General features: G+C 64.3%; 5 protein-coding genes across 5 annotated transcripts; all 5 read right to left on the reverse strand.

The window, feature by feature from the left end:
* Nucleotides 1-478: 478 nt before the first annotated feature.
* Nucleotides 479-11,104, reverse strand: LSCM1_00557 (uncharacterized protein; the record flags this gene model as incomplete). Its single annotated transcript, XM_067318206.1, has 1 exon — nt 479-11,104. The coding sequence occupies one exon, from the start codon at nt 11,102-11,104 to the stop codon at nt 479-481; it is 10,626 nt and encodes a 3,541-aa protein (XP_067174311.1).
* Nucleotides 11,105-14,334: 3,230 nt separating this feature from the next.
* LSCM1_00558 (uncharacterized protein) lies at nt 14,335-16,773 on the reverse strand (the record flags this gene model as incomplete). Its single annotated transcript, XM_067318207.1, has 1 exon — nt 14,335-16,773. The coding sequence occupies one exon, from the start codon at nt 16,771-16,773 to the stop codon at nt 14,335-14,337; it is 2,439 nt and encodes an 812-aa protein (XP_067174312.1).
* A 1,355-nt stretch (nt 16,774-18,128) lies between these two features.
* LSCM1_00559 (uncharacterized protein) lies at nt 18,129-20,357 on the reverse strand (the record flags this gene model as incomplete). The annotated part of the gene is made up of 1 exon (XM_067318208.1): nt 18,129-20,357. One exon carries the CDS (start codon nt 20,355-20,357, stop codon nt 18,129-18,131), a length of 2,229 nt encoding a protein of 742 aa, XP_067174313.1.
* An 868-nt stretch (nt 20,358-21,225) lies between these two features.
* LSCM1_00560 (uncharacterized protein) lies at nt 21,226-24,402 on the reverse strand (the record flags this gene model as incomplete). The annotated part of the gene is made up of 1 exon (XM_067318209.1): nt 21,226-24,402. One exon carries the CDS (start codon nt 24,400-24,402, stop codon nt 21,226-21,228), a length of 3,177 nt encoding a protein of 1,058 aa, XP_067174314.1.
* A 1,202-nt stretch (nt 24,403-25,604) lies between these two features.
* On the reverse strand, nt 25,605-26,192 carry LSCM1_00561 (uncharacterized protein; the record flags this gene model as incomplete). The annotated part of the gene is made up of 1 exon (XM_067318210.1): nt 25,605-26,192. One exon carries the CDS (start codon nt 26,190-26,192, stop codon nt 25,605-25,607), a length of 588 nt encoding a protein of 195 aa, XP_067174315.1.
* Between the last annotated feature and the right edge of the window lie 1,421 nt (nt 26,193-27,613).

The following is a 27,613-nucleotide window of genomic DNA, read 5'->3' on the forward strand; positions in this document are numbered from 1 at the left end:
GCTCCTCCTCGATCTCGTATCTCAATCTTCAATGGACTGGACGCCGCCTTTGCAGCACTGCCATCCTCCGCTCTTCCGGCCAGCAGATCTACAAGGTAAGAAATGCCATCTAAGCAGTCCGCCGGCGTGTCTTTGTCGAGCTGGTGTGACTCCCGTTCTCCGAGCACTGCGGTAGCTGTGCGATTCACCGCCGAGAAGGTTTCAAGTACGTGACGGCACAGCTCCTCATACCGCCACTTCACGCTACCAACAGCCTCCGCCTGCGATGTGAAAGATTCAATATACTCCATTGGAGCCCTTCCAAAGCCGCCGAACAGCTCTCTTCGACAAAAACCCGTCTCCACATGCACCTCGCCATGATTGATCTGTTCACCAACCTCCTCTTGATGATACGATGAAAAGGACCCTACAGCCTCCATTGCTAACACACCATCGTTCACGCACTTCCTTCGACCTTCGCGTACAGCCGCCATTACCTTTAACGTTGACTTATGCGACTCCGACATACAAACACTCGAAGCACCGCGCTGAACCGCCACCCTCTCACGATAAGATTCCGCCGCTGCAAATTCGTCCGCGTCGCGCAGCTTCTCGTCGCGGTCCGCCACCACCTGCTGCTGCTCGGCGCTCGCCGCCTGCAGCGCCGCCTCCATCTCGCGCACGCGCTCCTCGGCGGCAGCCACCTCTGCGCGCAGTGCACGCTCGCGCGCCGCGGCGTCGGCAGCCGCACGCCCAATCGCCGCTGCGGCAGGCTCCGACGGCGATACCTCCGTCCCCAGCGCAGCAAGCGCGCCGGCAACGCTGTCGGACAGCTCCCGCCGCGCGGCAGCCGTCTCCGCCAGCCGCTCGTCCGCGTCGCGCAGCTTCTCGTCGCGGTCCGCCACCACCTGCTGCTGCTCGGCGCTCGCCGCCTGCAGCGCCGCCTCCATCTCGCGCACGCGCTCCTCGGCGGCAGCCACCTCTGCGCGCAGTGCACGCTCGCGCGCCGCGGCGTCGGCAGCCGCACGCCCAATCGCCGCTGCGGCAGGCTCCGATGGCGACACCTCCGTTCCCAGCGCAGCAAGCGCGCCGGCAACGCTGTCGGACAGCTCCCGCCGCGCGGCAGCCGTCTCCGCCAGCCGCTCGTCCGCGTCGCGCAGCTTCTCGTCGCGGTCCGCCACCACCTGCTGCTGCTCGGCGCTCGCCGCCTGCAGCGCCGCCTCCATCTCGCGCACGCGCTCCTCGGCGGCAGCCACCTCTGCGCGCAGTGCACGCTCGCGCGCCGCGGCGTCGGCAGCCGCACGCCCAATCGCCGCTGCGGCAGGCTCCGACGGCGATACCTCCGTCCCCAGCGCAGCAAGCGCGCCGGCAACGCTGTCGGACAGCTCCCGCCGCGCGGCAGCCGTCTCCGCCAGCCGCTCGTCCGCGTCGCGCAGCTTCTCGTCGCGGTCCGCCACCACCTGCTGCTGCTCGGCGCTCGCCGCCTGCAGCGCCGCCTCCATCTCGCGCACGCGCTCCTCGGCGGCAGCCACCTCTGCGCGCAGTGCACGCTCGCGCGCCGCGGCGTCGGCAGCCGCACGCCCAATCGCCGCTGCGGCAGGCTCCGATGGCGACACCTCCGTCCCCAGCGCAGCAAGCGCGCCGGCAACGCTGTCGGACAGCTCCCGCCGCGCGGCAGCCGTCTCCGCCAGCCGCTCGTCCGCGTCGCGCAGCTTCTCGTCGCGGTCCGCCACCACCTGCTGCTGCTCGGCGCTCGCCGCCTGCAGCGCCGCCTCCATCTCGCGCACGCGCTCCTCGGCGGCAGCCACCTCTGCGCGCAGTGCACGCTCGCGCGCCGCGGCGTCGGCAGCCGCACGCCCAATCGCCGCTGCGGCAGGCTCCGACGGCGACACCTCCGTCCCCAGCGCAGCAAGCGCGCCGGCAACGCTGTCGGACAGCTCCCGCCGCGCGGCAGCCGTCTCCGCCAGCCGCTCGTCCGCGTCGCGCAGCTTCTCGTCGCGGTCCGCCACCACCTGCTGCTGCTCGGCGCTCGCCGCCTGCAGCGCCGCCTCCATCTCGCGCACGCGCTCCTCGGCGGCAGCCACCTCTGCGCGCAGTGCACGCTCGCGCGCCGCGGCGTCGGCAGCCGCACGCCCAATCGCCGCTGCGGCAGGCTCCGACGGCGATACCTCCGTCCCCAGCGCAGCAAGCGCGCCGGCAACGCTGTCGGACAGCTCCGCCGCGCGGCAGCCGTCTCCGCCAGCCGCTCGTCCGCGTCGCGCAGCTTCTCGTCGCGGTCCGCCACCACCTGCTGCTGCTCGGCGCTCGCCGCCTGCAGCGCCGCCTCCATCTCGCGCACGCGCTCCTCGGCGGCAGCCACCTCTGCGCGCAGTGCACGCTCGCGCGCCGCGGCGTCGGCAGCCGCACGCCCAATCGCCGCTGCGGCAGGCTCCGACGGCGACACCTCCGTCCCCAGCGCAGCAAGCGCGCCGGCAACGCTGTCGGACAGCTCCGCCGCGCGGCAGCCGTCTCCGCCAGCCGCTCGTCCGCGTCGCGCAGCTTCTCGTCGCGGTCCGCCACCACCTGCTGCTGCTCGGCGCTCGCCGCCTGCAGCGCCGCCTCCATCTCGCGCACGCGCTCCTCGGCGGCAGCCACCTCTGCGCGCAGTGCACGCTCGCGCGCCGCGGCGTCGGCAGCCGCACGCCCAATCGCCGCTGCGGCAGGCTCCGACGGCGACACCTCCGTCCCCAGCGCAGCAAGCGCGCCGGCAACGCTGTCGGACAGCTCCCGCCGCGCGGCAGCCGTCTCCGCCAGCCGCTCGTCCGCGTCGCGCAGCTTCTCGTCGCGGTCCGCCACCACCTGCTGCTGCTCGGCGCTCGCCGCCTGCAGCGCCGCCTCCATCTCGCGCACGCGCTCCTCGGCGGCAGCCACCTCTGCGCGCAGTGCACGCTCGCGCGCCGCGGCGTCGGCAGCCGCACGCCCAATCGCCGCTGCGGCAGGCTCCGACGGCGATACCTCCGTCCCCAGCGCAGCAAGCGCGCCGGCAACGCTGTCGGACAGCTCCGCCGCGCGGCAGCCGTCTCCGCCAGCCGCTCGTCCGCGTCGCGCAGCTTCTCGTCGCGGTCCGCCACCACCTGCTGCTGCTCGGCGCTCGCCGCCTGCAGCGCCGCCTCCATCTCGCGCACGCGCTCCTCGGCGGCAGCCACCTCTGCGCGCAGTGCACGCTCGCGCGCCGCGGCGTCGGCAGCCGCACGCCCAATCGCCGCTGCGGCAGGCTCCGACGGCGATACCTCCGTCCCCAGCGCAGCAAGCGCGCCGGCAACGCTGTCGGACAGCTCCCGCCGCGCGGCAGCCGTCTCCGCCAGCCGCTCGTCCGCGTCGCGCAGCTTCTCGTCGCGGTCCGCCACCACCTGCTGCTGCTCGGCGCTCGCCGCCTGCAGCGCCGCCTCCATCTCGCGCACGCGCTCCTCGGCGGCAGCCACCTCTGCGCGCAGTGCACGCTCGCGCGCCGCGGCGTCGGCAGCCGCACGCCCAATCGCCGCTGCGGCAGGCTCCGACGGCGATACCTCCGTCCCCAGCGCAGCAAGCGCGCCGGCAACGCTGTCGGACAGCTCCGCCGCGCGGCAGCCGTCTCCGCCAGCCGCTCGTCCGCGTCGCGCAGCTTCTCGTCGCGGTCCGCCACCACCTGCTGCTGCTCGGCGCTCGCCGCCTGCAGCGCCGCCTCCATCTCGCGCACGCGCTCCTCGGCGGCAGCCACCTCTGCGCGCAGTGCACGCTCGCGCGCCGCGGCGTCGGCAGCCGCACGCCCAATCGCCGCTGCGGCAGGCTCCGACGGCGATACCTCCGTCCCCAGCGCAGCAAGCGCGCCGGCAACGCTGTCGGACAGCTCCGCCGCGCGGCAGCCGTCTCCGCCAGCCGCTCGTCCGCGTCGCGCAGCTTCTCGTCGCGGTCCGCCACCACCTGCTGCTGCTCGGCGCTCGCCGCCTGCAGCGCCGCCTCCATCTCGCGCACGCGCTCCTCGGCGGCAGCCACCTCTGCGCGCAGTGCACGCTCGCGCGCCGCGGCGTCGGCAGCCGCACGCCCAATCGCCGCTGCGGCAGGCTCCGACGGCGACACCTCCGTCCCCAGCGCAGCAAGCGCGCCGGCAACGCTGTCGGACAGCTCCCGCCGCGCGGCAGCCGTCTCCGCCAGCCGCTCGTCCGCGTCGCGCAGCTTCTCGTCGCGGTCCGCCACCACCTGCTGCTGCTCGGCGCTCGCCGCCTGCAGCGCCGCCTCCATCTCGCGCACGCGCTCCTCGGCGGCAGCCACCTCTGCGCGCAGTGCACGCTCGCGCGCCGCGGCGTCGGCAGCCGCACGCCCAATCGCCGCTGCGGCAGGCTCCGACGGCGACACCTCCGTCCCCAGCGCAGCAAGCGCGCCGGCAACGCTGTCGGACAGCTCCGCCGCGCGGCAGCCGTCTCCGCCAGCCGCTCGTCCGCGTCGCGCAGCTTCTCGTCGCGGTCCGCCACCACCTGCTGCTGCTCGGCGCTCGCCGCCTGCAGCGCCGCCTCCATCTCGCGCACGCGCTCCTCGGCGGCAGCCACCTCTGCGCGCAGTGCACGCTCGCGCGCCGCGGCGTCGGCAGCCGCACGCCCAATCGCCGCTGCGGCAGGCTCCGACGGCGATACCTCCGTCCCCAGCGCAGCAAGCGCGCCGGCAACGCTGTCGGACAGCTCCGCCGCGCGGCAGCCGTCTCCGCCAGCCGCTCGTCCGCGTCGCGCAGCTTCTCGTCGCGGTCCGCCACCACCTGCTGCTGCTCGGCGCTCGCCGCCTGCAGCGCCGCCTCCATCTCGCGCACGCGCTCCTCGGCGGCAGCCACCTCTGCGCGCAGTGCACGCTCGCGCGCCGCGGCGTCGGCAGCCGCACGCCCAATCGCCGCTGCGGCAGGCTCCGACGGCGACACCTCCGTCCCCAGCGCAGCAAGCGCGCCGGCAACGCTGTCGGACAGCTCCGCCGCGCGGCAGCCGTCTCCGCCAGCCGCTCGTCCGCGTCGCGCAGCTTCTCGTCGCGGTCCGCCACCACCTGCTGCTGCTCGGCGCTCGCCGCCTGCAGCGCCGCCTCCATCTCGCGCACGCGCTCCTCGGCGGCAGCCACCTCTGCGCGCAGTGCACGCTCGCGCGCCGCGGCGTCGGCAGCCGCACGCCCAATCGCCGCTGCGGCAGGCTCCGACGGCGACACCTCCGTCCCCAGCGCAGCAAGCGCGCCGGCAACGCTGTCGGACAGCTCCGCCGCGCGGCAGCCGTCTCCGCCAGCCGCTCGTCCGCGTCGCGCAGCTTCTCGTCGCGGTCCGCCACCACCTGCTGCTGCTCGGCGCTCGCCGCCTGCAGCGCCGCCTCCATCTCGCGCACGCGCTCCTCGGCGGCAGCCACCTCTGCGCGCAGTGCACGCTCGCGCGCCGCGGCGTCGGCAGCCGCACGCCCAATCGCCGCTGCGGCAGGCTCCGACGGCGACACCTCCGTCCCCAGCGCAGCAAGCGCGCCGGCAACGCTGTCGGACAGCTCCGCCGCGCGGCAGCCGTCTCCGCCAGCCGCTCGTCCGCGTCGCGCAGCTTCTCGTCGCGGTCCGCCACCACCTGCTGCTGCTCGGCGCTCGCCGCCTGCAGCGCCGCCTCCATCTCGCGCACGCGCTCCTCGGCGGCAGCCACCTCTGCGCGCAGTGCACGCTCGCGCGCCGCGGCGTCGGCAGCCGCACGCCCAATCGCCGCTGCGGCAGGCTCCGACGGCGATACCTCCGTCCCCAGCGCAGCAAGCGCGCCGGCAACGCTGTCGGACAGCTCCGCCGCGCGGCAGCCGTCTCCGCCAGCCGCTCGTCCGCGTCGCGCAGCTTCTCGTCGCGGTCCGCCACCACCTGCTGCTGCTCGGCGCTCGCCGCCTGCAGCGCCGCCTCCATCTCGCGCACGCGCTCCTCGGCGGCAGCCACCTCTGCGCGCAGTGCACGCTCGCGCGCCGCGGCGTCGGCAGCCGCACGCCCAATCGCCGCTGCGGCAGGCTCCGACGGCGACACCTCCGTCCCCAGCGCAGCAAGCGCGCCGGCAACGCTGTCGGACAGCTCCCGCCGCGCGGCAGCCGTCTCCGCCAGCCGCTCGTCCGCGTCGCGCAGCTTCTCGTCGCGGTCCGCCACCACCTGCTGCTGCTCGGCGCTCGCCGCCTGCAGCGCCGCCTCCATCTCGCGCACGCGCTCCTCGGCGGCAGCCACCTCTGCGCGCAGTGCACGCTCGCGCGCCGCGGCGTCGGCAGCCGCACGCCCAATCGCCGCTGCGGCAGGCTCCGACGGCGATACCTCCGTCCCCAGCGCAGCAAGCGCGCCGGCAACGCTGTCGGACAGCTCCCGCCGCGCGGCAGCCGTCTCCGCCAGCCGCTCGTCCGCGTCGCGCAGCTTCTCGTCGCGGTCCGCCACCACCTGCTGCTGCTCGGCGCTCGCCGCCTGCAGCGCCGCCTCCATCTCGCGCACGCGCTCCTCGGCGGCAGCCACCTCTGCGCGCAGTGCACGCTCGCGCGCCGCGGCGTCGGCAGCCGCACGCCCAATCGCCGCTGCGGCAGGCTCCGACGGCGACACCTCCGTCCCCAGCGCAGCAAGCGCGCCGGCAACGCTGTCGGACAGCTCCGCCGCGCGGCAGCCGTCTCCGCCAGCCGCTCGTCCGCGTCGCGCAGCTTCTCGTCGCGGTCCGCCACCACCTGCTGCTGCTCGGCGCTCGCCGCCTGCAGCGCCGCCTCCATCTCGCGCACGCGCTCCTCGGCGGCAGCCACCTCTGCGCGCAGTGCACGCTCGCGCGCCGCGGCGTCGGCAGCCGCACGCCCAATCGCCGCTGCGGCAGGCTCCGACGGCGATACCTCCGTCCCCAGCGCAGCAAGCGCGCCGGCAACGCTGTCGGACAGCTCCCGCCGCGCGGCAGCCGTCTCCGCCAGCCGCTCGTCCGCGTCGCGCAGCTTCTCGTCGCGGTCCGCCACCACCTGCTGCTGCTCGGCGCTCGCCGCCTGCAGCGCCGCCTCCATCTCGCGCACGCGCTCCTCGGCGGCAGCCACCTCTGCGCGCAGTGCACGCTCGCGCGCCGCGGCGTCGGCAGCCGCACGCCCAATCGCCGCTGCGGCAGGCTCCGACGGCGATACCTCCGTCCCCAGCGCAGCAAGCGCGCCGGCAACGCTGTCGGACAGCTCCGCCGCGCGGCAGCCGTCTCCGCCAGCCGCTCGTCCGCGTCGCGCAGCTTCTCGTCGCGGTCCGCCACCACCTGCTGCTGCTCGGCGCTCGCCGCCTGCAGCGCCGCCTCCATCTCGCGCACGCGCTCCTCGGCGGCAGCCACCTCTGCGCGCAGTGCACGCTCGCGCGCCGCGGCGTCGGCAGCCGCACGCCCAATCGCCGCTGCGGCAGGCTCCGACGGCGATACCTCCGTCCCCAGCGCAGCAAGCGCGCCGGCAACGCTGTCGGACAGCTCCCGCCGCGCGGCAGCCGTCTCCGCCAGCCGCTCGTCCGCGTCGCGCAGCTTCTCGTCGCGGTCCGCCACCACCTGCTGCTGCTCGGCGCTCGCCGCCTGCAGCGCCGCCTCCATCTCGCGCACGCGCTCCTCGGCGGCAGCCACCTCTGCGCGCAGTGCACGCTCGCGCGCCGCGGCGTCGGCAGCCGCACGCCCAATCGCCGCTGCGGCAGGCTCCGACGGCGACACCTCCGTCCCCAGCGCAGCAAGCGCGCCGGCAACGCTGTCGGACAGCTCCCGCCGCGCGGCAGCCGTCTCCGCCAGCCGCTCGTCCGCGTCGCGCAGCTTCTCGTCGCGGTCCGCCACCACCTGCTGCTGCTCGGCGCTCGCCGCCTGCAGCGCCGCCTCCATCTCGCGCACGCGCTCCTCGGCGGCAGCCACCTCTGCGCGCAGTGCACGCTCGCGCGCCGCGGCGTCGGCAGCCGCACGCCCAATCGCCGCTGCGGCAGGCTCCGACGGCGACACCTCCGTTCCCAGCGCAGCAAGCGCGCCGGCAACGCTGTCGGACAGCTCCCGCCGCGCGGCAGCCGTCTCCGCCAGCCGCTCGTCCGCGTCGCGCAGCTTCTCGTCGCGGTCCGCCACCACCTGCTGCTGCTCGGCGCTCGCCGCCTGCAGCGCCGCCTCCATCTCGCGCACGCGCTCCTCGGCGGCAGCCACCTCTGCGCGCAGTGCACGCTCGCGCGCCGCGGCGTCGGCAGCCGCACGCCCAATCGCCGCTGCGGCAGACTCCGACGGCGACACTTCCGTGCCGAGTGTGGCGAGGGAGATGTCAATGCCTTCAAGTAAGGAGGACGCAGTGTTTTCAAGATCTGCGAGTTTTCCTCTAATAGTGGCGATGTCCTTCTCGTTTTGCTCGTTGAGTCTGAGCTGCTTTTCCAGTTGGTCGGACTTTTCCTCGAGTGCGTGAATGTAAGCAGTGAGTGTATCATCACTGCTGCGGTGTTGTAGTTGTGAAAAGAGGGCAGCCGTAGCGCAGAGGTCGTCTAGGAGCGGCGGTAGTTGATCGAGCTCTCCGTTTGTCGGGGGCGATGAAAAGAGGAGCGGCTTCTCTGTGTTCGGTGATAGCCGCAGACGGTGTTCTGAGGTGCCGTTGGCGTAGTGTATGAGTAAGTGATTCTCAAGGATGCCCCACAGTTTTTGAAAGTTGTGGTGCGGCGTTCCAATCAGATTCAGCAACTCCTCCGGAGAGCCCTTCTTGCCGCTTCTGAGGGCCGAGTATTCGACGGATGTATGCTCTAAGAGCGCTTGATAGGCGTGGACGACGCTTGTCACGATCTCGAGCGGGGTTCTGTCCGACGCGGACGCTGTGGTAAGAGGCAACGCCGTCTCAACGGCCCAGTGGTAGAACGCCTGGAGTCGTTGACAGGCGACTCGAACCCCAAGACTGGACTCGCTTGGTGCCAATGCTAGAAGTGTCGCCATCTCTCGAAGTTCATGATGGCTCTCGGCCACCTCCTGCCGCTGAGTTTTGGGTAGCTCGAGCAAGTCTAGTGGCGTAGCTGTTGTCTGCAGCTGTACTGCTTTGGTTGTCTGGGCAATGGCAGCCTTCGCGGGAGTGTTGACTGCCACGGAAGAAACGGGTACCAGTAGTGTACCTTGCGGCATGGCAGATTGCCACGACGAGAGCTTCGCCTGCAGTGCAGTCATGTCCCTCTCCCACGCCTCTTCGGCTGCGAGAAAGTTGCACTTGAGGTTGGCTATCTCTTCGTCGCGCTGCTGCCGCAGCACCTCCAGCTCAGTCATCACGTCCTCCAGCGCGCGTTGCCGTTCACGAGCGGCGCTTCGCTCCTGCTCAAGCGCCTGCACTGCCTCTAAATGGGCGGCAGAGACGACCAGCCCTCGCATGGCGCTCTCGGACAAGTGCGAAGGGTTGGCACGATGGGTCTCGCTCGCACCGCCGAACGAGCCGCCGCTCGTTGTGACGGATACCTCTGCAGCCGGTAAATTGTCTAGAGGCACTTCGCCGCGCAGTGCTGAGAGAAATAAATTTCGTAGAGAGGCGTATTCGCGGTAATGTGAGCGGACCATGTCGTGGGCCGCGTCACTGTACAACAGGACCGCCTCTTCGAAGCGGCGAGAGAGCTGCTTTGTGTGGCGGCTTAAGTCAAACTGCTGTTGCTGCAGCGTTTCCACCTCCATCTCTTTTCGGTTGAGTAATCTACGAAGCTCATTCAGCTCCAACGAGACGCTGCTTTCTAGTGAGGGCACCATGGGGGCTGTGCTGCGGGAGGCTGTCGCCGCCAGGGCGGCCACATCCGCGGAGGCGCGTGTGAGCTCGTCGACGAGAATTGCAACTACCGTTTCCACACGCTGTGGGAGCGCCTCTCTATCCAGCCATTTCGCCTTTTCCCGATTCGACGTCTCCGCTATAAGACGATCGTTTGTGCGGTTATTCTCTGTGAAACAGTGCACGGCGGCTGCGCAGGCGCTCTCCAGCTCGGCAAGGTCGGCCGCCGCTCCATTGGTCTCGGCCGGCGTCTCATCCCTTCGCTGCGTTGCAATGCCACCGGCTGGTCCGGTCAGCGTCGGCGCTTTCCTTAGCGTTTCCAAGTAGGCTTGCAGTGTATCAGGCGACATCTTTGTCGCCTGCAGCTCCCTGCCCTCTACAAAGGCGCCCACCTCCGCCGTCACCACCTGAAACTGCTCCAGCTCCACTCGAAGATTGCTCACCTGCGACTGGATCGTGTCCAAATGCAACCTCATCGACTCCGGCGTTGGTGCTCCAGTTGAGCCGTTTGTTGGGAAAATCGGCGGCGAAGACAGCAGAGATGACGTTCCAGCAGTATCACTCTCGATAGACTTGGAGGGCACCACCTTCATCGAAGGGCGCATGTCGTGCTCGATGGCGTACAGCACAGCCTCCGCGTGAGTGTCCCAGTCGAGACCGCCGTGGCCGGCCGGCAATTCGAAGACGTCAGCGCTTTTGACCTGCAAAGAAGGATTCGATAAGTGCGCAAAATCGTTGAGCAACGCTACACATCGATTTTTCCACAGGTCGAGCAAGCGGGGGCCAACGGCGCCGCCGCCGCCGAGGTCTCGACCTTCATCACCGTCGTCATCGCTCGACGTGGTGTCGTCGTGATCTGGCGCCCCGCCAGCCCTCGCGCGGGCCTTCATGGCATTCCTGTCGCGGCCCTCCACAAACTCTTGGTGGAGAAGCGGGCTCTCGTAAAGATCGACAAACTTTCTCCAAATGGAAAAGTCCTGCGGATCATCTGTGCACAGTACGATGCGCTCGCGTTTGCCGAGCAGCACAGTACCCGGTATCGTGTTGTCGCGCAGAAACTCCAAAACAAGGTAGTAGTAGTGGTGGTGGTGGGTCGCCGCAAGCCGGTCTTTGGCAACCCGGCGCCGCAGCGTGGCGGCAGTGGTGCTCGCGGTCGGCGGGCCGCCTCCTGGCGGTTTAGGGTGATGCGCAAACCACGCGACAAGTTTCATGCTTCGAAAGGCAACTTCCTTCAACTGCTTACTCTGCGCACTGCGGGAGGAGTAGACACAAAACCGGTCCTTCTCAATAGTGATGAAGTTCTTGAGGCCACGGCCAGCCCCAACCCTCGATGGCCCTGTACTGTCAGCACACATCCACATCTCCCCTGTGATGCTGAGGGGGACTTCGCTCATATCGTCCATGAACGACATGAGTTGCGCACGTGTATACGCTGCTTACACGGAGAAAGAGCCCTCTGGGTACGCGAAGAGCTGGGAGGAGAACAGAAGGGAATGTGAGCGGCACAATGCCCGCCCACCCTTAGGAGGAGAGGGGGGAGGGAAGCGGAGCTGCGGGAGAGGATCAGGGGCAACCTAGTCGAAGGCAACAGTGGGTGAGAGAAGACCGACACAATGTTCAGAGATGAATTGAGCGGCGGTACAAGATCGACAGTAACATATATATATATATATATATATATATATGTGTGTGTGTTTGTGTTTGTGAAAGGGGAGAAAGCACAAGGGAGTGAGGACTGCTAACACGCACTGATCTCTGAAAGGGGAAAAAAAGAAAAACGAAAGGGTCAGCGAGTCGCTTCAAATGCAGCCGTGGCCGCATGAGCGAACCACCGCCCACCCACCCCCTGTCTGAGCTCTACCCCACCGCGACTGACCCCAAGAATGAGGTGAGATGGAGTCAGAGAGATCAGCACAAAACGCGAGGTGGCTCGCGATACGAGGTAGACGAAGAAATAATAACAACGAAAGGGAAAGAAGCGGGTCGTATGCAGCGATAAGAGGAGATACGAGGAGCTCTGAGGAGACCAAGATGATGTCACGGTAGCCGCAAGCTCGCACGTAACAGAGATCTAGCTGTCCCTACACCCTGGAATACACACTCCCGCAAACCGAGACACAGCGCAACCCCCCACCCCCACACACACACGCAAGCGGACGTAAGTGAGCTTCGCGCGTAAAACGAAAAGAGAGAAAGCGAAACAGAAAAAATTGCACAGCAGCCGCAAGAGAAACGGAAAAATACAGTCGTGTGAGGGGTAAGGGGGGGAAGAGGCAGAGAGACAGAGAGACAGAGTAACGGTCGCACAGGGGGCTCCGATAAAGGGAAAGGATGGCGGACAAGAGGCAGCCCGCCAAAGAGGAGAGAGAAGCGCCGGAGAGGAAAGACGGCTATGTACACACAAGTCGGCCAACCGCGTCAAGATGAAGCCGAGAAGGCAGAGAGACAGAGAGGGAAAAGAGAGGAACACAGAGAAGCGTCCACACAGCGAACGATGCAGTGCGCAGCACACCAGCGGAAGCGGAGCGATGAGCGCAGCTCAGTACACAAAGACGCCCGAGTGTCTGCGCTCCTACCCGAAGATAGAGAGAGAAAAAACACGCGAGCAGCCGAGGTGATTTCTCTGGAGAGACACGCGGCGCGCACAGCGAAAATGGGCGAGGCGTGTGGGTCTGTATGTATATGTGCCTGGAACAAGTTGCCTGACGTTGTGGAGCACGTAACGGCTTGACTGTAGCTAAGAGTTCAGGGTGAGCAAGAACGTCAAACAGGATTGAGGGCAGAGGTCAACACCCGTACCCGTCCTCTCCCTCTTGCACCTTGTTCCTGGTGGCGTTGTTATGCGGCAATCAACCCCACGATTTGGCTTTGTGCGCAGGTATATTTTTTTGGGGGGGTAGCATGCAAGCCGCCACCAGCCGGCCCTTGCTGGTCACCCTTTCTAATGGTCTCTTATCGGTGTTGTATGTCTGTGAAAGGGGAGAGGTATCTAATGCAGAAGGCTGTAGGGTTGAGGGTGGCAGCGCCGACGTCGCCGAATGACGCCGGCGACGAATGACTTTGCCTTTTGTTGTTGTTGCGAATCAGCCAGAGTAGCTTTGATGTGGCGGGGTATGTTTGTGGGAAAGGAAGCAGACCCCTTGTCACCACCGAACCTAAAAGAATCGCCGAAAAGGGGAGGTGAGTCGGGCCAGAAGAAGACGGACAGAGACAGAGAGGGGTATCGCCGATGCACGGGCCCTCCCCCGACCCATCATACCAGCACCGCACGATCAAGGGCACACGGTGGCACAGGCAGAGAAAGCCAACGAAGAGAAAGAAGACGCGCACGCAAAGCTCAGGAAACGAAGGGAGAGTGAGAGAGAAGGGTGGACTTGGATGCACGAGAGAGGAAGAAAGCGCTCTCGGTGTAATTCGCACCTGAAGCCGAGCCGCGCATTTTCTTTTTTGGCGACCCTCAAAAAGAACTGCAACTGGCGCAGCAGAGCCCTCTCGCATCGCCAGCGCTAGACCCATTATGAGAGCAGAAGGTCCCGCCTTTCATACTATTTTTTGATGGTTTAGAAAGCTAGCCCCACAGCGAGAGTAGACCGTGGAGAGACCGCTGCTATCGCCTCTCGACACCAATTCACCCGGTCTGGCGATGACGCTCCTCCAGCGTTGTCACCTATGACGCGACAGGGAGTTGAAGGGGTGTATAAACTTGCCGCGCACGGCACTCTGATGCGCTCTGTGGTGGGTACCACCATGAGAGTCGTGGGGCGTTGTACCAGGGGACTGCCTCAACGGTTGCCCGAGTCCCTTACTCGGGATGGATGTCTCTGCTTGCCCTCCTCCGATGTGTCCTGTCGACGACCACGTCTCTTTCTTCTCCAGGGAAGGGGGCGGCGGCGGCGGCGATTACTGCCACGAAGAGGAGAGGAGGGAGGGAGGGGTGGCGGGTCTCTGCGTGGGCGCGGGCGGGAGTGCACGTGGGCTTTTCTTTAGGTCTTTTTTTACTCATCTTTGGCTTCGCGCAAGGGCGAAAGGAGAGGGGGCGCCGTGAGAAGGCCACCTCTTCTCGACGACGGTGTCGTCTGCTGGCCACAAGCGCCGTGCTCTCCCTTCCCTTCCCTCCCCTCCCCCTACGCACATCGAAGCACAACCAACCTCCCTTCCGGGCCGTTTGAGCCCACATAGGCAGCTGGAAAGAAAAAAAAAGAAGCAGCAGAAGTCGAAGAGAACCCATCAAAGGAGGCGAGTCGACGGCTCCGCCTGAGCAACAGCGGCACACCTCAGAAAAGGAAGGCTTCGACGGAAATAAGGGCGATGCACCCACCGACTGATATAAAGACGTACAAGCAGTTGCGGCACGGTGCCTCCTCGCCCTCTCCCAGCCTGCTCGCTCGCATCCCCCCTGCAGCGTCGACCCGACAGCTGCCGCATGGCTCCGCGTACAGTAAAAACACATCACACACACACACACACCGGCGCTGCATGCACATACGCAGCAAGAAGGATGGGAGCGGCGAGGGTAAAGGCTGTCGCTTTACGCCTCTACGACTGAACAAGGTTCCGTTGCACCCTCTCACGTGGACGGTGGCTGCGGGACGGCAGCAGGGGAGTCATCTGCCTTCTCAGGTGCCGTCACGGTCTCCTGTGCTCAAGACGGAGGCACAGCCGGCTGCGGCGCTGACTGCATCGTGACCCTTACCGTGAACTCTGGTACTGAAGGCTTCGCTATGCTGACACTGTTGCCGATATTCTGCGCTGCGCTAGCGACGAACGATGCGGCGGCATCGCTTTCAAGCTGGGAGCTTGGCGCACCGCTCTCATCCTCCGCGACGCTGGAGCCTCCGTAGCTAAACTCGGAGGAGGCGGACGACGAGACTGCGTCGCTGCCGTCGTCGCTCTCCTCGTCTTCGTACGTGTAGCTGCTCTCGCTGCCGCCGCTCCCCTCCTCATCGGAAGTGGACTCAAACATCGTCACTGCGGCAGCGGCCGCGCTCATCTCTTCGGCAGAGCTACGCAGTGCTCCATCTGTCCCTTCCGTTGCCCAAGTCGGTAGCGGGTCGCAGACGCGCACCGCCGACCCAAGCAGCTGGGAGAAGGTCCCGATCTCCAGCCCAGCTCGCTCAGCGTAGGGGTCGCTGACGTCTGGCAGCGGCTTCTCGCGCAGCAGCGCAGTTCGCACGCCTGTGAATGTACTGCTCGACCGATCAAACGTCGCTTCGGTGAGGCGCTCCTCGTCGCGGATGACATAGTCATCGTCGTACTTGGCGAGCTCCGCAACATGATGGTACACCCGTTTAAAGCGCTCCGCGAGCTCGCTGTTGCCCCGCAAGTGCACCCACACTTTGCAGCCCAGTGTGAGTACTTCCCGCTTCACCTCCGAAGTGAGGCTGCCAAATCGCTTTGCGAACACGCGGAAACAATCGGGCGCCGCAGCCGCTATGGAAGGGTGCTTGGATATATTTTCGCCAATCAACCAAAGAATTGTCGCCACTGCCGAGGGTTCGGTGATGCGCTCCTCCATAATGTCCAGCGTTAGCTGGCAGGCAAGGCGGGAGATCCGCACCGGGTCGGTGCCCTGCAGTACCAGGACACGCAGCACCGCCACGGCCTCCGCGACGACAGCGGGGGAGCTGGCCCGAGTGGAAAGCAGCGGGGTAACGAGACGGATGGTGTGAGCGGCGAAGGGCGGGTACTGTTGCACCACCTGCCCCAGCCCCTGTATCGCCTCCACAACGGCGGCCTCATTGTACTGCCTCAAGTAGGAGCGGAACTCCCGAGCCACCTCGGCGGAGGTGACGGGCGTCACCAGGCGAGAGAGGATGCGGAGCTTCATGTGCCGCACATCAGCCGGGTCAAGGGGCAGTAAAAAGAAGCTTGTCAGATACGGAATGAAGGCATCACGCTGAAGCAGCAGCAAGGCGTAGATGACATGCAGCACGGCTATATGACCCTCAGCGCATGTGCTCAGCAGTCGCATCGCCGGTTTCACGCACGCCTCCTGGAAGCGCCGTGTGCCGCAGTGATAAAAAAGCGCGATGGCTGCCACGACAGCGGCACTGTTCATGCTCCAAAGCAGCGGCCGAGCTGAGTGGAGCAGTAGCTGCAGATCTGGATCTATCGGGGCATCCGCAGCGGGGTCGTTCTTCTGGGCATCACGCCCCCGTGACGGTTTGATGTTGAAGTAGGAGCGAGATGAGGACGTCGCGTCGTCATCATCGCTGTCCGTCCCCTGTCCACTGGCGCGCGACGAGCCGTGGCTACACTGGGACGCCCTAGTCGCGAAGGGCCCACTGGGGTCGACAAAGTGCAGACGAGCGTAGCGCAACAGAAGGCGCAGCAGGACCACCTGGCCCCACTCCTCACACTCCTTGAGAATCTGGCACAGGTGGCGGTACACGCGGTGCACCAGCTCCCACTCATCCGGGCAGATGCGCATGTACGTCATCGCAGCTGCGCCGACCACGTCAGGGTTGCGATCCGAGAGAAACGATCGCAGCAGCTGGCGGACGGCGTCACGGTCCAGCTCCTGGCGAGCGGCCGTGTGCATCTGAACAAGGGCGAGGGCGGCCGTCTTGCGCACCACCGGTGCCGTATCCATGGCACACTTCCTCACCGCAACCATAACCACCGGCTGAATGGCAAGAATGCGGAGCGACGCAAGCATACGAAGGGCAAGGGCGCGGACATGCATGCTGGGATCGAGCAGATCTTTTTGAAAGGCAGAGATGGACAGGAGTGTCTCGTTGGGGCAGTCTTCCGCATAGTGGACGATGAAGACGTAGATAAGCTTGCGCAGCTCAATCGATGGGACGTGGATGTTCTTGACCACGTCGGGAAAGAAGTGCCGCATGTCGCTGCCTTTGCACATCTGCGCTACGATGCGCTTCATGCCGTCGCGCTTGTCATGGATCGACTCCGAGCTTAGGCTGCGTCGAAGATCATCGACTCTGGGAGCGACGGAGAAGAACTGTGCATCTCCAGCGACGAGTGAGCGGGCTTTATTGAAGACGGAAGTGGTGCTGCTCGCGTACTCCCACGCCCGTTCCGTGACAAAAGTCGCTTGCTCAATCAGCGCCGCGCCGTTCATTGGATTGCACTACACGAGAATACGTATAAAAGGGGGAAGAGGGGGGGAGAAGGAGGGGGGAAGGAGCCACAAACGTTTCCAACAGAAGAGCCGCAGGATGAGCTGCGTCATGGGAAGGAGCGTAAGAAGGATGAGGGAGGTGAGAGTTGAATGTACGCAGACGCCAGCAAGTGCACAGATGTGATAGAGAGAACAGCAGCCAATGGAGGAGGCTCATAACCTACCGTCCCCGCTCCCTTTCTCCAACACGAGAGCAGAGAGAAGCAGCGGGACACGAACCTGAGGCCCGCGCACCGCCCGACAAGAAATGGCAGCTGATGAGACAACAATGACAAAAAGGGTGAAGGGGGTAGAGGAGAGAGAGAGAGAAAGCGGAGCAAACGTGACGGAACGTTTTTTGTCGTTAGCTTTCTTTTTCGGGCTTCGTTCGGTGAGATCACGAGCAATGGTGTACGTGGTGGGGGTTGAGGCAGGGTTGGGTCGGGCAAGGGATGAGAGGAGACTCGAGGAAGCGCCAGCACTGCCGCAAGCATCACCGCGGCAAGAGGCTGTTAGGATCTACACGGAACGACCCTCAGCAAAGTCCTCGAGCACACCATCATGCATCGGACAGGAGGTGGTGCGGAGACAGCCGCGGACACGTGTACCCGGCCATGACTTCGTACCTGCCGTCTTCCCTCTTGAGTTCTCCTGGGCACCGGCGAGGCAGTGTGAAGAACGACAAAAAAGGGGCGAGTGTGGATGCTCCCCGAGTGAGGAGAGAGCGCGCGTCGTGAAGAGGAAAAAGACGAGGAAAAGAGCAGCACTGGATGGGCTGCGTGCCACTGCGTCAGGAAGTGGGGAAGTGCCTTGCTTCATCGCCACACACGCCGCGCGCGAAATATTGCAAGCACCTCGCCCTTTCCGCGGAGGAGAGTGCCGAAGCACTTCGCAACGCATCTGGTACTCTCCTCCGCCCCCCCCGATACTCACCCCCGTGACGCGAAGAGGGATTCTCGGCAATTCAGATTGTCTGCGATTGCACGCTTTCCCTTTTTCTTTGCTCCCACACTTCACCCGCGGGTGGGGCAGCACCGCGACGGCTGGCCACCGACCGCCGAGATATGTCTTCTCGTCTTTTGGTGTTGGTGCCTCGCACACACTGTGAGCATTTTCATGCAAAGGAGAAGTCGCGCGCACATAAGCGCCCGCCCCCTCTTCCCGCCCGCCGTACGCTGTGCAGCTACACGCGCATCTATCCATGTGGCGTGATGGTGTGCGGCCCTCGTTGCATCCCCCAAGCCGCCAGTGAACCCCATCGGCAGCAGAAGAGCATGCACCACCACATCCTAAACCGCCCACCGCAACGCGTACAGTTAGTCCACGTCGACGATGTAAGGCTCTGCGTCGCTGCAAGCACCGATGGTACCGTCTTTGGTGCGAGAGACGACTATCTCTGAATTCGTCCTCGCATTCGTGTTCGAACTGAGTGAAGAAGGCGATGCATCGCTGTCGGGACGCCGCTTGTGGCCAGAAACTCTGCCCTCCGCCTCGTACGCGCCTTGGATGCCGGTGGCCTCCCTTTTCTCCACGTGGGGCGTGGCGACGGGGGCGGGTGCCCTCTTCGCGGCCGCGGCGGCAAAGAAAGTGCGGAGCCCGACGGGTGGCCGATACATACACTTATGGTCTTCAACCACCTTGCCGGAACGCTGGAGCAGCTCGCCCGCCTCACCGAGTGCCGCCAAATTCATGAGCAGGCCAACCCCAATGTGATCGCTCAGCTGCGGAGGCGTCACGAAAAGACCGGTGGAGGGTAAGCCGGCAAAGCAGAGCTCCCGAGCTTGCTCGCACAGCGCCGGCATCCCGGACCCATCGAATGGCGCCGGTGGGTAGCTGCCGTTGGCCATGGCGCGCCTCACGCCATCGCGGTAGCGAGCGCCATGCAGCTCGCTGAAGAATTCTCCTCGATCGGCCAATGATTGCGGCGCTAGGGACGTGGATGAGTCCTGTTCAGGCACTCCGATAAAGACATTGTTGGCTGTCTCTGTGCGACAAACGACCGCAGGGAGCAGAGCAGAGTCGACGAGGATGTAGTCAAGCCGCGTGCCCTCGTTTTCGAGGCGGCGGTTGCGTGACTGATCCCAGCAGGTGTATGGGCACGGGCAGTATGGCCGCAGCATTGGGCGTTCCGTCTCGCGCAAGAGCATCGCATCGATCAGTGGCGAGTCCGCCGCTGTAGACCATGCATCGATCACCTCCTTCGTGAGCAGAAAGGTGTCCCACATGCGCACTTGCGAAAGCCCTGGTTGGCGAGCTGGCACGACGGGAGCAGTTCCCCATGGCAGCCGCGGGGGCATTGGGGAGGAAGACGTCGGCAGCGGGAGGTGGAGAAGCCGGCCCATGAATTCCGCTGACGCATCTGGGTGCGCGGGTAGCCCGCAGTAGTGCACCACAGCGTATAGCTCGCTGTTGTGGGAGCACGGGAAACTCTTCACAAACTCAGAGGCGTGCACGCAACGGAAGCCGATGTCGTGAAGGGATCGCATCGACAATGGCGGTTCTTCGTAGCTGTGTCCTCCCTTGCCAATGCTGCTTGAGTCTCGCGACGGGAGAAGAGCGCAGAGCCGCTGCAGCGCTTCCCGATCGATTGCGTTACAGTCAGTGGTAGTCCCTGCATCGGTCGAAACAACACCGGTGCCAGGAAACGGCGCGGTCGAGGACGGCAACATGGGCGAAGGCGACGACGCCGCTGCAGCGCCGCTCTCCAGGGATGCGGCTATCGCCTGCACCCGCGCGCACAAATAATGGGCGATCATGTTCGCCATTCGCTGCAGCGCCGCTTTTGACAGATGGGGAAAGGCAGCAGCCCACTCGGTGTCTTCCTTCGTCTCGGCAAGCGACTGCAGTTGCAGGAGACTGCCGAGGTGGATGCGCCGCAGGGACCAGGCAGCGTCGTGCGCGCGATACGTCATGTTCAGATCGCCGACCAGAATGACGGGCTTCCCTGTCTCCTTGCGTAGCGCTTCCATCTTCTCCTCCAAGGCGTGCAGGAAGCGGTGCTTGAAAAACTGCCGGGCCCCTCCGCGAGCGTTTGGCACGTAGACGTTCACGAGCACAAAGGCACTATGGTGCGTCACCACAGCACGGCCCTCTTCATTGAATTCGTCCTGCGAAAAGGGCTGGCTGTCGCATCGCCACGTGAGCCCTTTCCGAGCGAACGTGACGACACCGTTGAAGCCGCGGTGCTGCCTGCCGCTGAATGACCAAAAAGACTCCCAACCGTCGATGCCATCGCTGCCAGCACCACTGCTGCCGCTACTAGCGGCGGGCACGCCACTTTCGACCGGCTCGGTCACCTGTCGCCGCGCTTGTAGAGCCGCGAACCGCTTAAGGGGAGCGACGACAGGTCGGCGGCTCACGGGCGGATCACTGGCTCCCATGTCCACCGGAGACGCAGTCAGTTTCGCGAGCGAGCCTTTACACTCCTGAAGACAAATAATATCTGCCTCCGTGCAGGCAAAGAAGTTGTGAATGCTGCCAAAGCTCTCTCGAATCGCTTGTGCGGTGGAGGACCACCCCGCCACATTCCAGCTGATCAGGAACATCGTATGCGGTGCGGCATGCGTACGAGCAACAGTTGGTGCGTCGCGGACTGATGTCGCTTTGCTGTTTCGCAAAAAAAAAAGAAAAAAGAAAAGAAAAAAGTGGCACTCGTCCTTTGTCGTCTGGCCAGCGTCGTCCCTCCTCCCCCCTCAGTGGTGCTTCGATGAACGCCTTCTGCGCCTTTTGCGATACGCACGCATGCGTGAGAGGGGGCGGTGACGGCGATAGAGAGAGAGGAAAGGGCGGAGGCGGGAAGTGTCCGTGCAGAAATCAACTTACGGGATGATTGCCCGGATGTGTGTGTGTGTGTGTGTGCGTGTGCGGCTAGCGCTTGCGACAGCTTCGCTGAACGCATCTGTAACGGAGGGCAAGGAAAGGGGATATCTTCGATACGCATCCGGCAATCCATACCGGCCACTGGACATGACACGGGTCGGGGCATTACGCGAGTGCCCAGCAGCACTGCGAGAGGAAAGACGCGACCGAGTCCACGGAGCGACGCAGTGGGAGTCACAGCGTGCCAGGCAGCGAACGAGTCGGAAAGTAGACAAACAAGACTGAGCCTCCAGTGGCGTTTCAGCGTAGTCACGACACGGAAGTGTGGATAGACTTCTGCCGCTCGAAAGCTTGCGCTGGCAAAGAGACAAGAAGATGAAGCTCACCCCCGACACGTCGCTCGCACGCATGGGTAACGCTTCATCGTCTTCCTCACGCTACCACACAGCCGCCCTTCCTCTTCTTCCTACCCCACTTGGAGTGCACGCCAGCGCCTACAAACAGAAATGCAGCACCCCTCACACACACACACGCGTACTAGTTGCGTTGCAACCCCACACCTCGACTACCTTTTTTTTTTCGCGCCGTTTTGGCTCACAGCCGTCGCTTCAGTTCATCTTTGAAGCGATCGAGCAGCTTGCCTACATTTGGTGTCCCGGCAGGCGCCACGGCACGACCCGCAGCGAGGCGGATGGCGTTGTTGTTTTCCATAAAGGCGAAGTAATTCTTTCGGAGCCGTAGCCAGCGGGCCCTCACCACCAGGCTGCATCTAGACAAGACACCGTCGCTGGACAACTGCTGGATACCGGGAAGGAGGTACCGATACACGAGTGTCGGCGTGACGACGGCGCACTTCACAATGCTGTTCAAAAGAGCTTGAAGCGCTAGCATCGTATCCTCCCAGTCCTGCACGCTGACGTCACGTGAATCGCCGATCCCTCCTTCGCCCGGGGCGTTTCTTGCCTCCGCCATTGCCGATGTCAAGGGCGGCGAGGGCCCTGCCACCGACGCTGGAGGAAAGCCTTCCTGAGAGACCCGCGCGACGTACAGCTCGGCGAGGCGGTCCATGAGTACGGCGAGCTGTGGGTAAAGAAGTGCCTCGCGCGGCTCCGCCGGCATACGCTGAATAAGCTGATAGAACTGCTGTAGCAAGCAGCGGGTGAGGCGAGAGGTACACCCGGTCGCGTCCGCCACGCGCAGCACGGGTCGTAGCGCCCTCTCTTGCGCCCGCGACTCTGTCAGGGAAACGGAAGCTGAGAGGACCGCAGACAAGGCGGCCTCTTTCACAGATGGCTGCGGGTCCTCTAGTAGGGGCGTCAGAGGCTCAAGCAGCAGGGACACCTTCAAGCGCTCATTCGCAAGCGCGAGGCAGGTGTCATGGGCCAGCACCACGGCCGTCAGCCGCTGCCGCACCTCTGGTGAGGCCACGAGGAAGTTTACCAGCCCTGAAATGCCAGACGCCATCTCGTGACTCGCCGTCGCGAACGGTGCCAAAGCCGCCACGCAATGGACGCACGCCATGAGAGGTGCAGAGCGGGGGCAGCTGAGGTCCTCATTACTCAGTGAGATTCTCCGCGCAACGAAGCGGAGACTCTCCCCCTGAATGTGCTCGCGGGAAAACGACTCGAAAGGCGGCGCTCTCAGAGGAGAGGCAGCGCCACCGCTGGTCATGTCCCTCTTCTTTTCCTGCGATGCAGCGTCGTCGGCAGCGGGTGCACCAGCTCCGCCTGTCGGCAGCGTCGCAGCGTCACCGCAAAGAAAGAGGAAGAAGGACAATACGAAGAGCAGCCGCCCCCTTTCCAGGCTGTGCTGAGTCAGCGAAACATCTGGAGAGCTTCGCGGCAAGAGAAGCTGTGGCGGTGGTGAAGGCGGTGAAGATGGTGTCGACGCTGCAGTGGCGAGAGTGCTCTCGGCTACTTCGGTAAACTCACCACCATGCTGAGGATTAGACAGCAGCGATCCTTCCAAGTAGTGAGCCACCTCCTGCCACGCCTCTGCCCCAAGCAGTGGCGCCAAAGACGCGAGTGTGGCACATAATGCGCACAGCGGGCCGCACAAGCGGGTACTTGCGTCGCTGCCACTCAATGTGCCACCTCCCCCACACAGGACCAGCGACACGAAGCGAAGCTTAGAGAGGAGGAGGGACAACAGGTTGTACGAAAAAGGGAGAACGACACGCACATAGGCGGACGCTAGTGACGACGAGGTTTGCGAGGCAGCACCGGCTTCGCAGCCATCCCGCTGGCCTTCTGCTTCACGACTGTGCAGCAGTTCGGCAGCAGCGCAGCGAAGAGCGGCGTGAAGAAGCTGGATGAGGGTCATGACATTGCTGAGAGACAGTGCCGCCGCCACGGAGGTACTCGACTCCTCCGAGGCACCTTTCCGTCTCTCACCGCCCGCTACGGCACTGGCAGACGCGTTGCGGGCACCGAAAACATCAGCGTCGCTGACATTTTTGTCTGGCCCCTTTAGCAGGAGCAGCTGCGTCGCCTCCATCTGGATTACGGCCAAAAGCAGAGGCACAAAACGCGTCAGCAGCACTCCGTCTCGAAGAAAAACCGAATACAGTACCTCACACAACTGCGTTTGTGCTGCCTGGCGCACCGTTCGGCTGCTGCTATCCGTCGCCAGGCGAACCAGCAACTCCATGAAAAACGTCTTTTGGATCGGCGACAAGGGCGCAAAGCTGGCGCCAGACGAGCATTCAGCAGACGGGCGTGTTGAGGGCCAATGCAAGGCGCTTCTCTCTGGCGGTGTCCCACCCGCCATGTTGGACCGAGAGACTGAGCCTGCCAGCGCATGCGCGTCTCTGGTGGCCGTAGCGCCGATGTCTGCGGCGCCACCCCAAAGCAAGGAGAAGCACCGTGGCAACTCACGGCGCACTACGGACGTGTTGTCCTCACATAGTGGACGCAAAAGCCCTTGACACAGTGAGTAGCGTACCTGCGGAGCGCATCGCAGCAGCGGGGCCACAGAAGCAGCGCAGTCGAGGGCCAGCAGTCGCCGCTCAAACGCCTGCGCGTTGACAAGCGTGTACAGTTCTGGTATCATCTCCTGCTCCAGCGATCGCGATGGTGCTTCCTGGGCGACACGCAGCCACTCCTGCACAATGGCCATTCGATGCTCCGTCATCGGTCGCTTGTAGAGCGTGAGCATCATGTGCCGCGCCGCAGCGCGCATGGTACCGGAGGAGCCCAGTACTGCCACAGTACGAATCAGCGGAATAAGAATATCCTTACGCATCGGATCCACCGAGCTGGCCAAAGTCTGAAGGCGGTCCGCAATGATAGCGACGGTCTGCCTCAGTTGGGCGTCCAGCTCGCGCTCCCGGATGCGAAGTCGCGCGCTCGATTCCTCCGCTTCCAGAGCCCGCTTCTCGAGCCCGCTGCGCTTCGCCTCGGTATACTCTGCCAGCCTTGCAGCGTAGCGAGAAGAAAGCTGAGGGTCCCAAAGTTCCAGCAGAGCGAACAAGTCGTCGTCGCAGGTCAAGTCCCTGTAAGCCGACAAGGCTTCCATGACACTGTCGCGCAACTCCGCCTGCAGCTCGGCGACTGTCGTTACCGCGTCACTGGCTGTCACCTCCGCGGCGCCATCACACGTAACGCACATCCTTGGAGGAGAGTCATCATGCATCAGCGCCCGTGATGAGGCTTCTGCAACGAGCGCGGCATGGGCACGAGTGAAGCCGCGGCGGCTTAGCCAGCCCAGAACCTCCTGCTCCGAGAGCTCACCTCTCTCGCCCAGCGCTGCGGAAGCGCTGGTGGTGTCCATTACCGTGTGGTGCAGCGCCGTCGCATACTGGTGGAGAGAGCGGGAGAGAGGGAGAGATCAAGGCGGACGGGAAAGCCCAAGAAGCACGCGCGCTGCCCTCTTACTCGTGGCTTTTGCCGGTGTTCCACGAGACGAACGCCAAAGAGAAAAGAGTGACCAGGCAGGGAAGGAGGGAGGTGCACGCGAGGGAACGGAGACGGCATGGCCAAGAGCGAACAGAAGCGACGAAAAGAAAATGGAGAAAAACCTGCCAATGAGCCGTGGTGTCATGGGCGACATCGCTTCACCTGCGACAGATACGCACCCGCGCCCCACTGCCTACTGCCGGATAACCAGGCGGAGGTGTTCTCGCTCTGCCGCGCTCTGTTGTTCTGTGGGCATGGAATATGCTGCCGTTCTCTCGCCACCGCCAGAAGGCAGTGGGCATGAGAAAGGACGAAAACGAAAGAGAGCGTGCTTCGCCAGCGGCATTAGGCGTAGGGCCGGGCAACCCAACTCGGAGGGGGAGGGGGGCGTACGGATCTGTACCGTTTGCACCACGCTTAGCTGCTTCAAGTCGTGCGTAGGTACTGCCTGCGTGTATGTGTGTGGCGCCCACGAGGGTGCTGATCTACGCAAGCAGGGCCTCCCCCTTACAGCCTCCCGGTCTCACGTAGCAAAGATGTATTCAGGGTGGGGTGGGGGGAGGTCGGACAGGTGAGACGGACGCTAGCGCACGCGCCGTCATGGAGACAAGTCCTGAGCAAGACTTCGACCGAAAGCATGTGGAAAGAAAACGGCAAGACCAATCAAGTAGAGCGTGCGGCACAGCGAATGCGCGCATAAGCTTTGGCGGTCGCGCCCAATACCGCTGCTGGTCGTCAGCGCTGGCTACCTAGGCAAGAACGGATCCGCCAAGCACAGAGAGTCAGAGCAAAACGCCTCATGAAAAGGAAACGTGCGGCGTGGTGCCTTCTTTGAGACGGGATCAGAGACTCACCGACTACCTGTGGGCGAGGAGGAAAAGGGAGTCGACATACGTGGGGCTCGAATATACATCTGTAGGTGCTGAGAACAAACACCGAGAAGAGCGAGATGCGACACGATACGCTACAAGAAGAAATGAGGAGAAGCAGCTCGAATCTAAGAGCGCATCGGCTTTCGGGGGCCAGTGAAAGCGTGCCTTCTTGTGCCCGTGCGAGGTGCTGAGACACACGCCAAAATCAAGAGGTCACACCCTCGCCCCTCGTCATCTTGTCAGCAGACACCGCAATCTCATCCGGGGTGCGCCACGGTGGCGGCTGGCGGCGAGCAACAACGTATTTCTCGTAGAGACTGATGTGTTTCTTACGCTCTCGCTCCATCCCTTCGCGGTAGAGTCGGTCTGCCGCGGAAGCCTGTTCCTTGGCCGTTAGCTTTCGCGTGTTGCGCACGTAGTGTGAGGTCTCCTGCTTGTACATCTTGTCGAAGTTGCTCTTCTTGTTAGCAAGCGTCTCGTCGTAGAGGTGGCGCACAAGGGCCTCCTCTTCGCTGGGGGTAATGGTGGTGGTTGTGATGGTGGCGTCTTTCGTAATGGCAGCTTGCACCTGACGCGCCACCTCCGCACGCTCACGCTGCCGCCGCTCGAGAGACTCATCGTAGAGGTGATGAATGCGTCTACTGAGGGCCTCCTCGGAGATGGTTCTGCGCGGCACAATCGGCCTCAGCTCGACCTCTGCCCAAGTATGACGGTTGAGACGATCTACAATGCGCTGCAGCTCCTCTTCGGTTACGCGCTTGGCAGGTGCGCACTGCTGCCCTTCTGTGGACATGCTGATGCAGATGTTTTCTTTTTTCTTCTCTGGTATGGGGGCCAAAGATGCGAGTGGATAAAGGGCAGCAGAGGGAAGCATGGGGGAGGTGAAGAGAAGGGATGAGCTCGTCCTCCAGTGCGGTCGAGGTGGCCAACAGAACGCGCACAACGGCAGAATGCGGGCGGCATTTCGCTGTTTCAGCCGTGATGGACTCACACGCATAATAAAGAATAGAAGCGGCTGCGCCATTGTCGGGCACAGGAAGCATCCAATACACATTTCAGGAGGAAGTGTGCAGGTCTCGGTGGAAGAGAGGCGAGAGAGACTTCGCATGGAAGGAGTGGCACCTTTACCAGAGATCGACTGGTAGCCGAGGCAGAGGCGCACGCGAGCCGCGCTCACTCCTCGGAGAAGAATAGCGCACGCACGAGCTACACTGCAGAGAATGCGAGAGAGTGGACAGGGCACTTCATGCAACATGAACGGTAGTCTCCTATGCCGCCGACAGGGCGAGAGCCTATGCCGTATGGGGCCCGTCGACGCCCGCCCTTCCTTTCCGCTGCCCTTTCCTTACCGGGAGGTGTATGGGCAAAAAAAAAGGCGTCATATGCGGGAACACTCACCAAACGTCATGAGAACATGCGCGAGCACAAACAAAAAAAACGCATTTACTCCTTTGCTCTTATCCATCGCCTCTCACCTACTCTCCCTCTCTTTCTGCACATCCGCATCGCACCCTCCGCTCGTCTGCCACAGAGCCGCGCATGGCCGCTGTTCCCCCGCGGCACGGGCGAGCTGTTGCCGGATAAACGGCAACCACCCGCCTCTTGAATCAGGTCACGCTCCCTGCGGGCAGTTCGGGGTGCCGGCCCGGCCCCGGAGCCCGGCCGCCAGGTTTGCAGTCCACGCAGATGGCGTCCGCGACTGCCATGGACAGGTTTGCAGGCTTCTCGACTTTGTGGCTCCGGCTGGCGATGGCCCAAGGTAGCCCGAAAGGAGAGGCGCGCGGGGTGGACCAGCGGCGCCAGGGTCGGAGCTGGGGCACTTTCCGCTGCGCCACCCTCAAAACTTCGGGGGGGGAAGCCGTGGGGTACACCATGAGGAGGGGGGGGGCCGGGGCCGCAACACCGGCCGCGCGCGCGTGGCGGAAGGAAGCGCCTGCGGCATTTGGAAGACATCGGCGGCCCGCATAAGGGTATGCGGGCCGCCGATGTCCTGTGAAGGCACTGTCCTCCCGCATGCATACACGCAAGCTTAGCCGCACACGATCTACACGCACAAGGAAGTGTATTCGTGGCCATGCAGAGGGATTGTAAGTGAGGGTATCCTGGAGGCATCACGAGGTCGAGAGACGGCACTGAGGGACATTTTTTTCCTGAACAGTACGCAGGAAGAGAAGGCAAAGAAGGGGGACAGCGACCAATGAGGAGCATATAAAA

Source organism: Leishmania martiniquensis, chromosome 36, assembly GCF_017916325.1.
Source record: "Leishmania martiniquensis isolate LSCM1 chromosome 36, whole genome shotgun sequence".
Lineage (NCBI taxonomy): Eukaryota > Euglenozoa > Kinetoplastea > Trypanosomatida > Trypanosomatidae > Leishmania > Leishmania martiniquensis.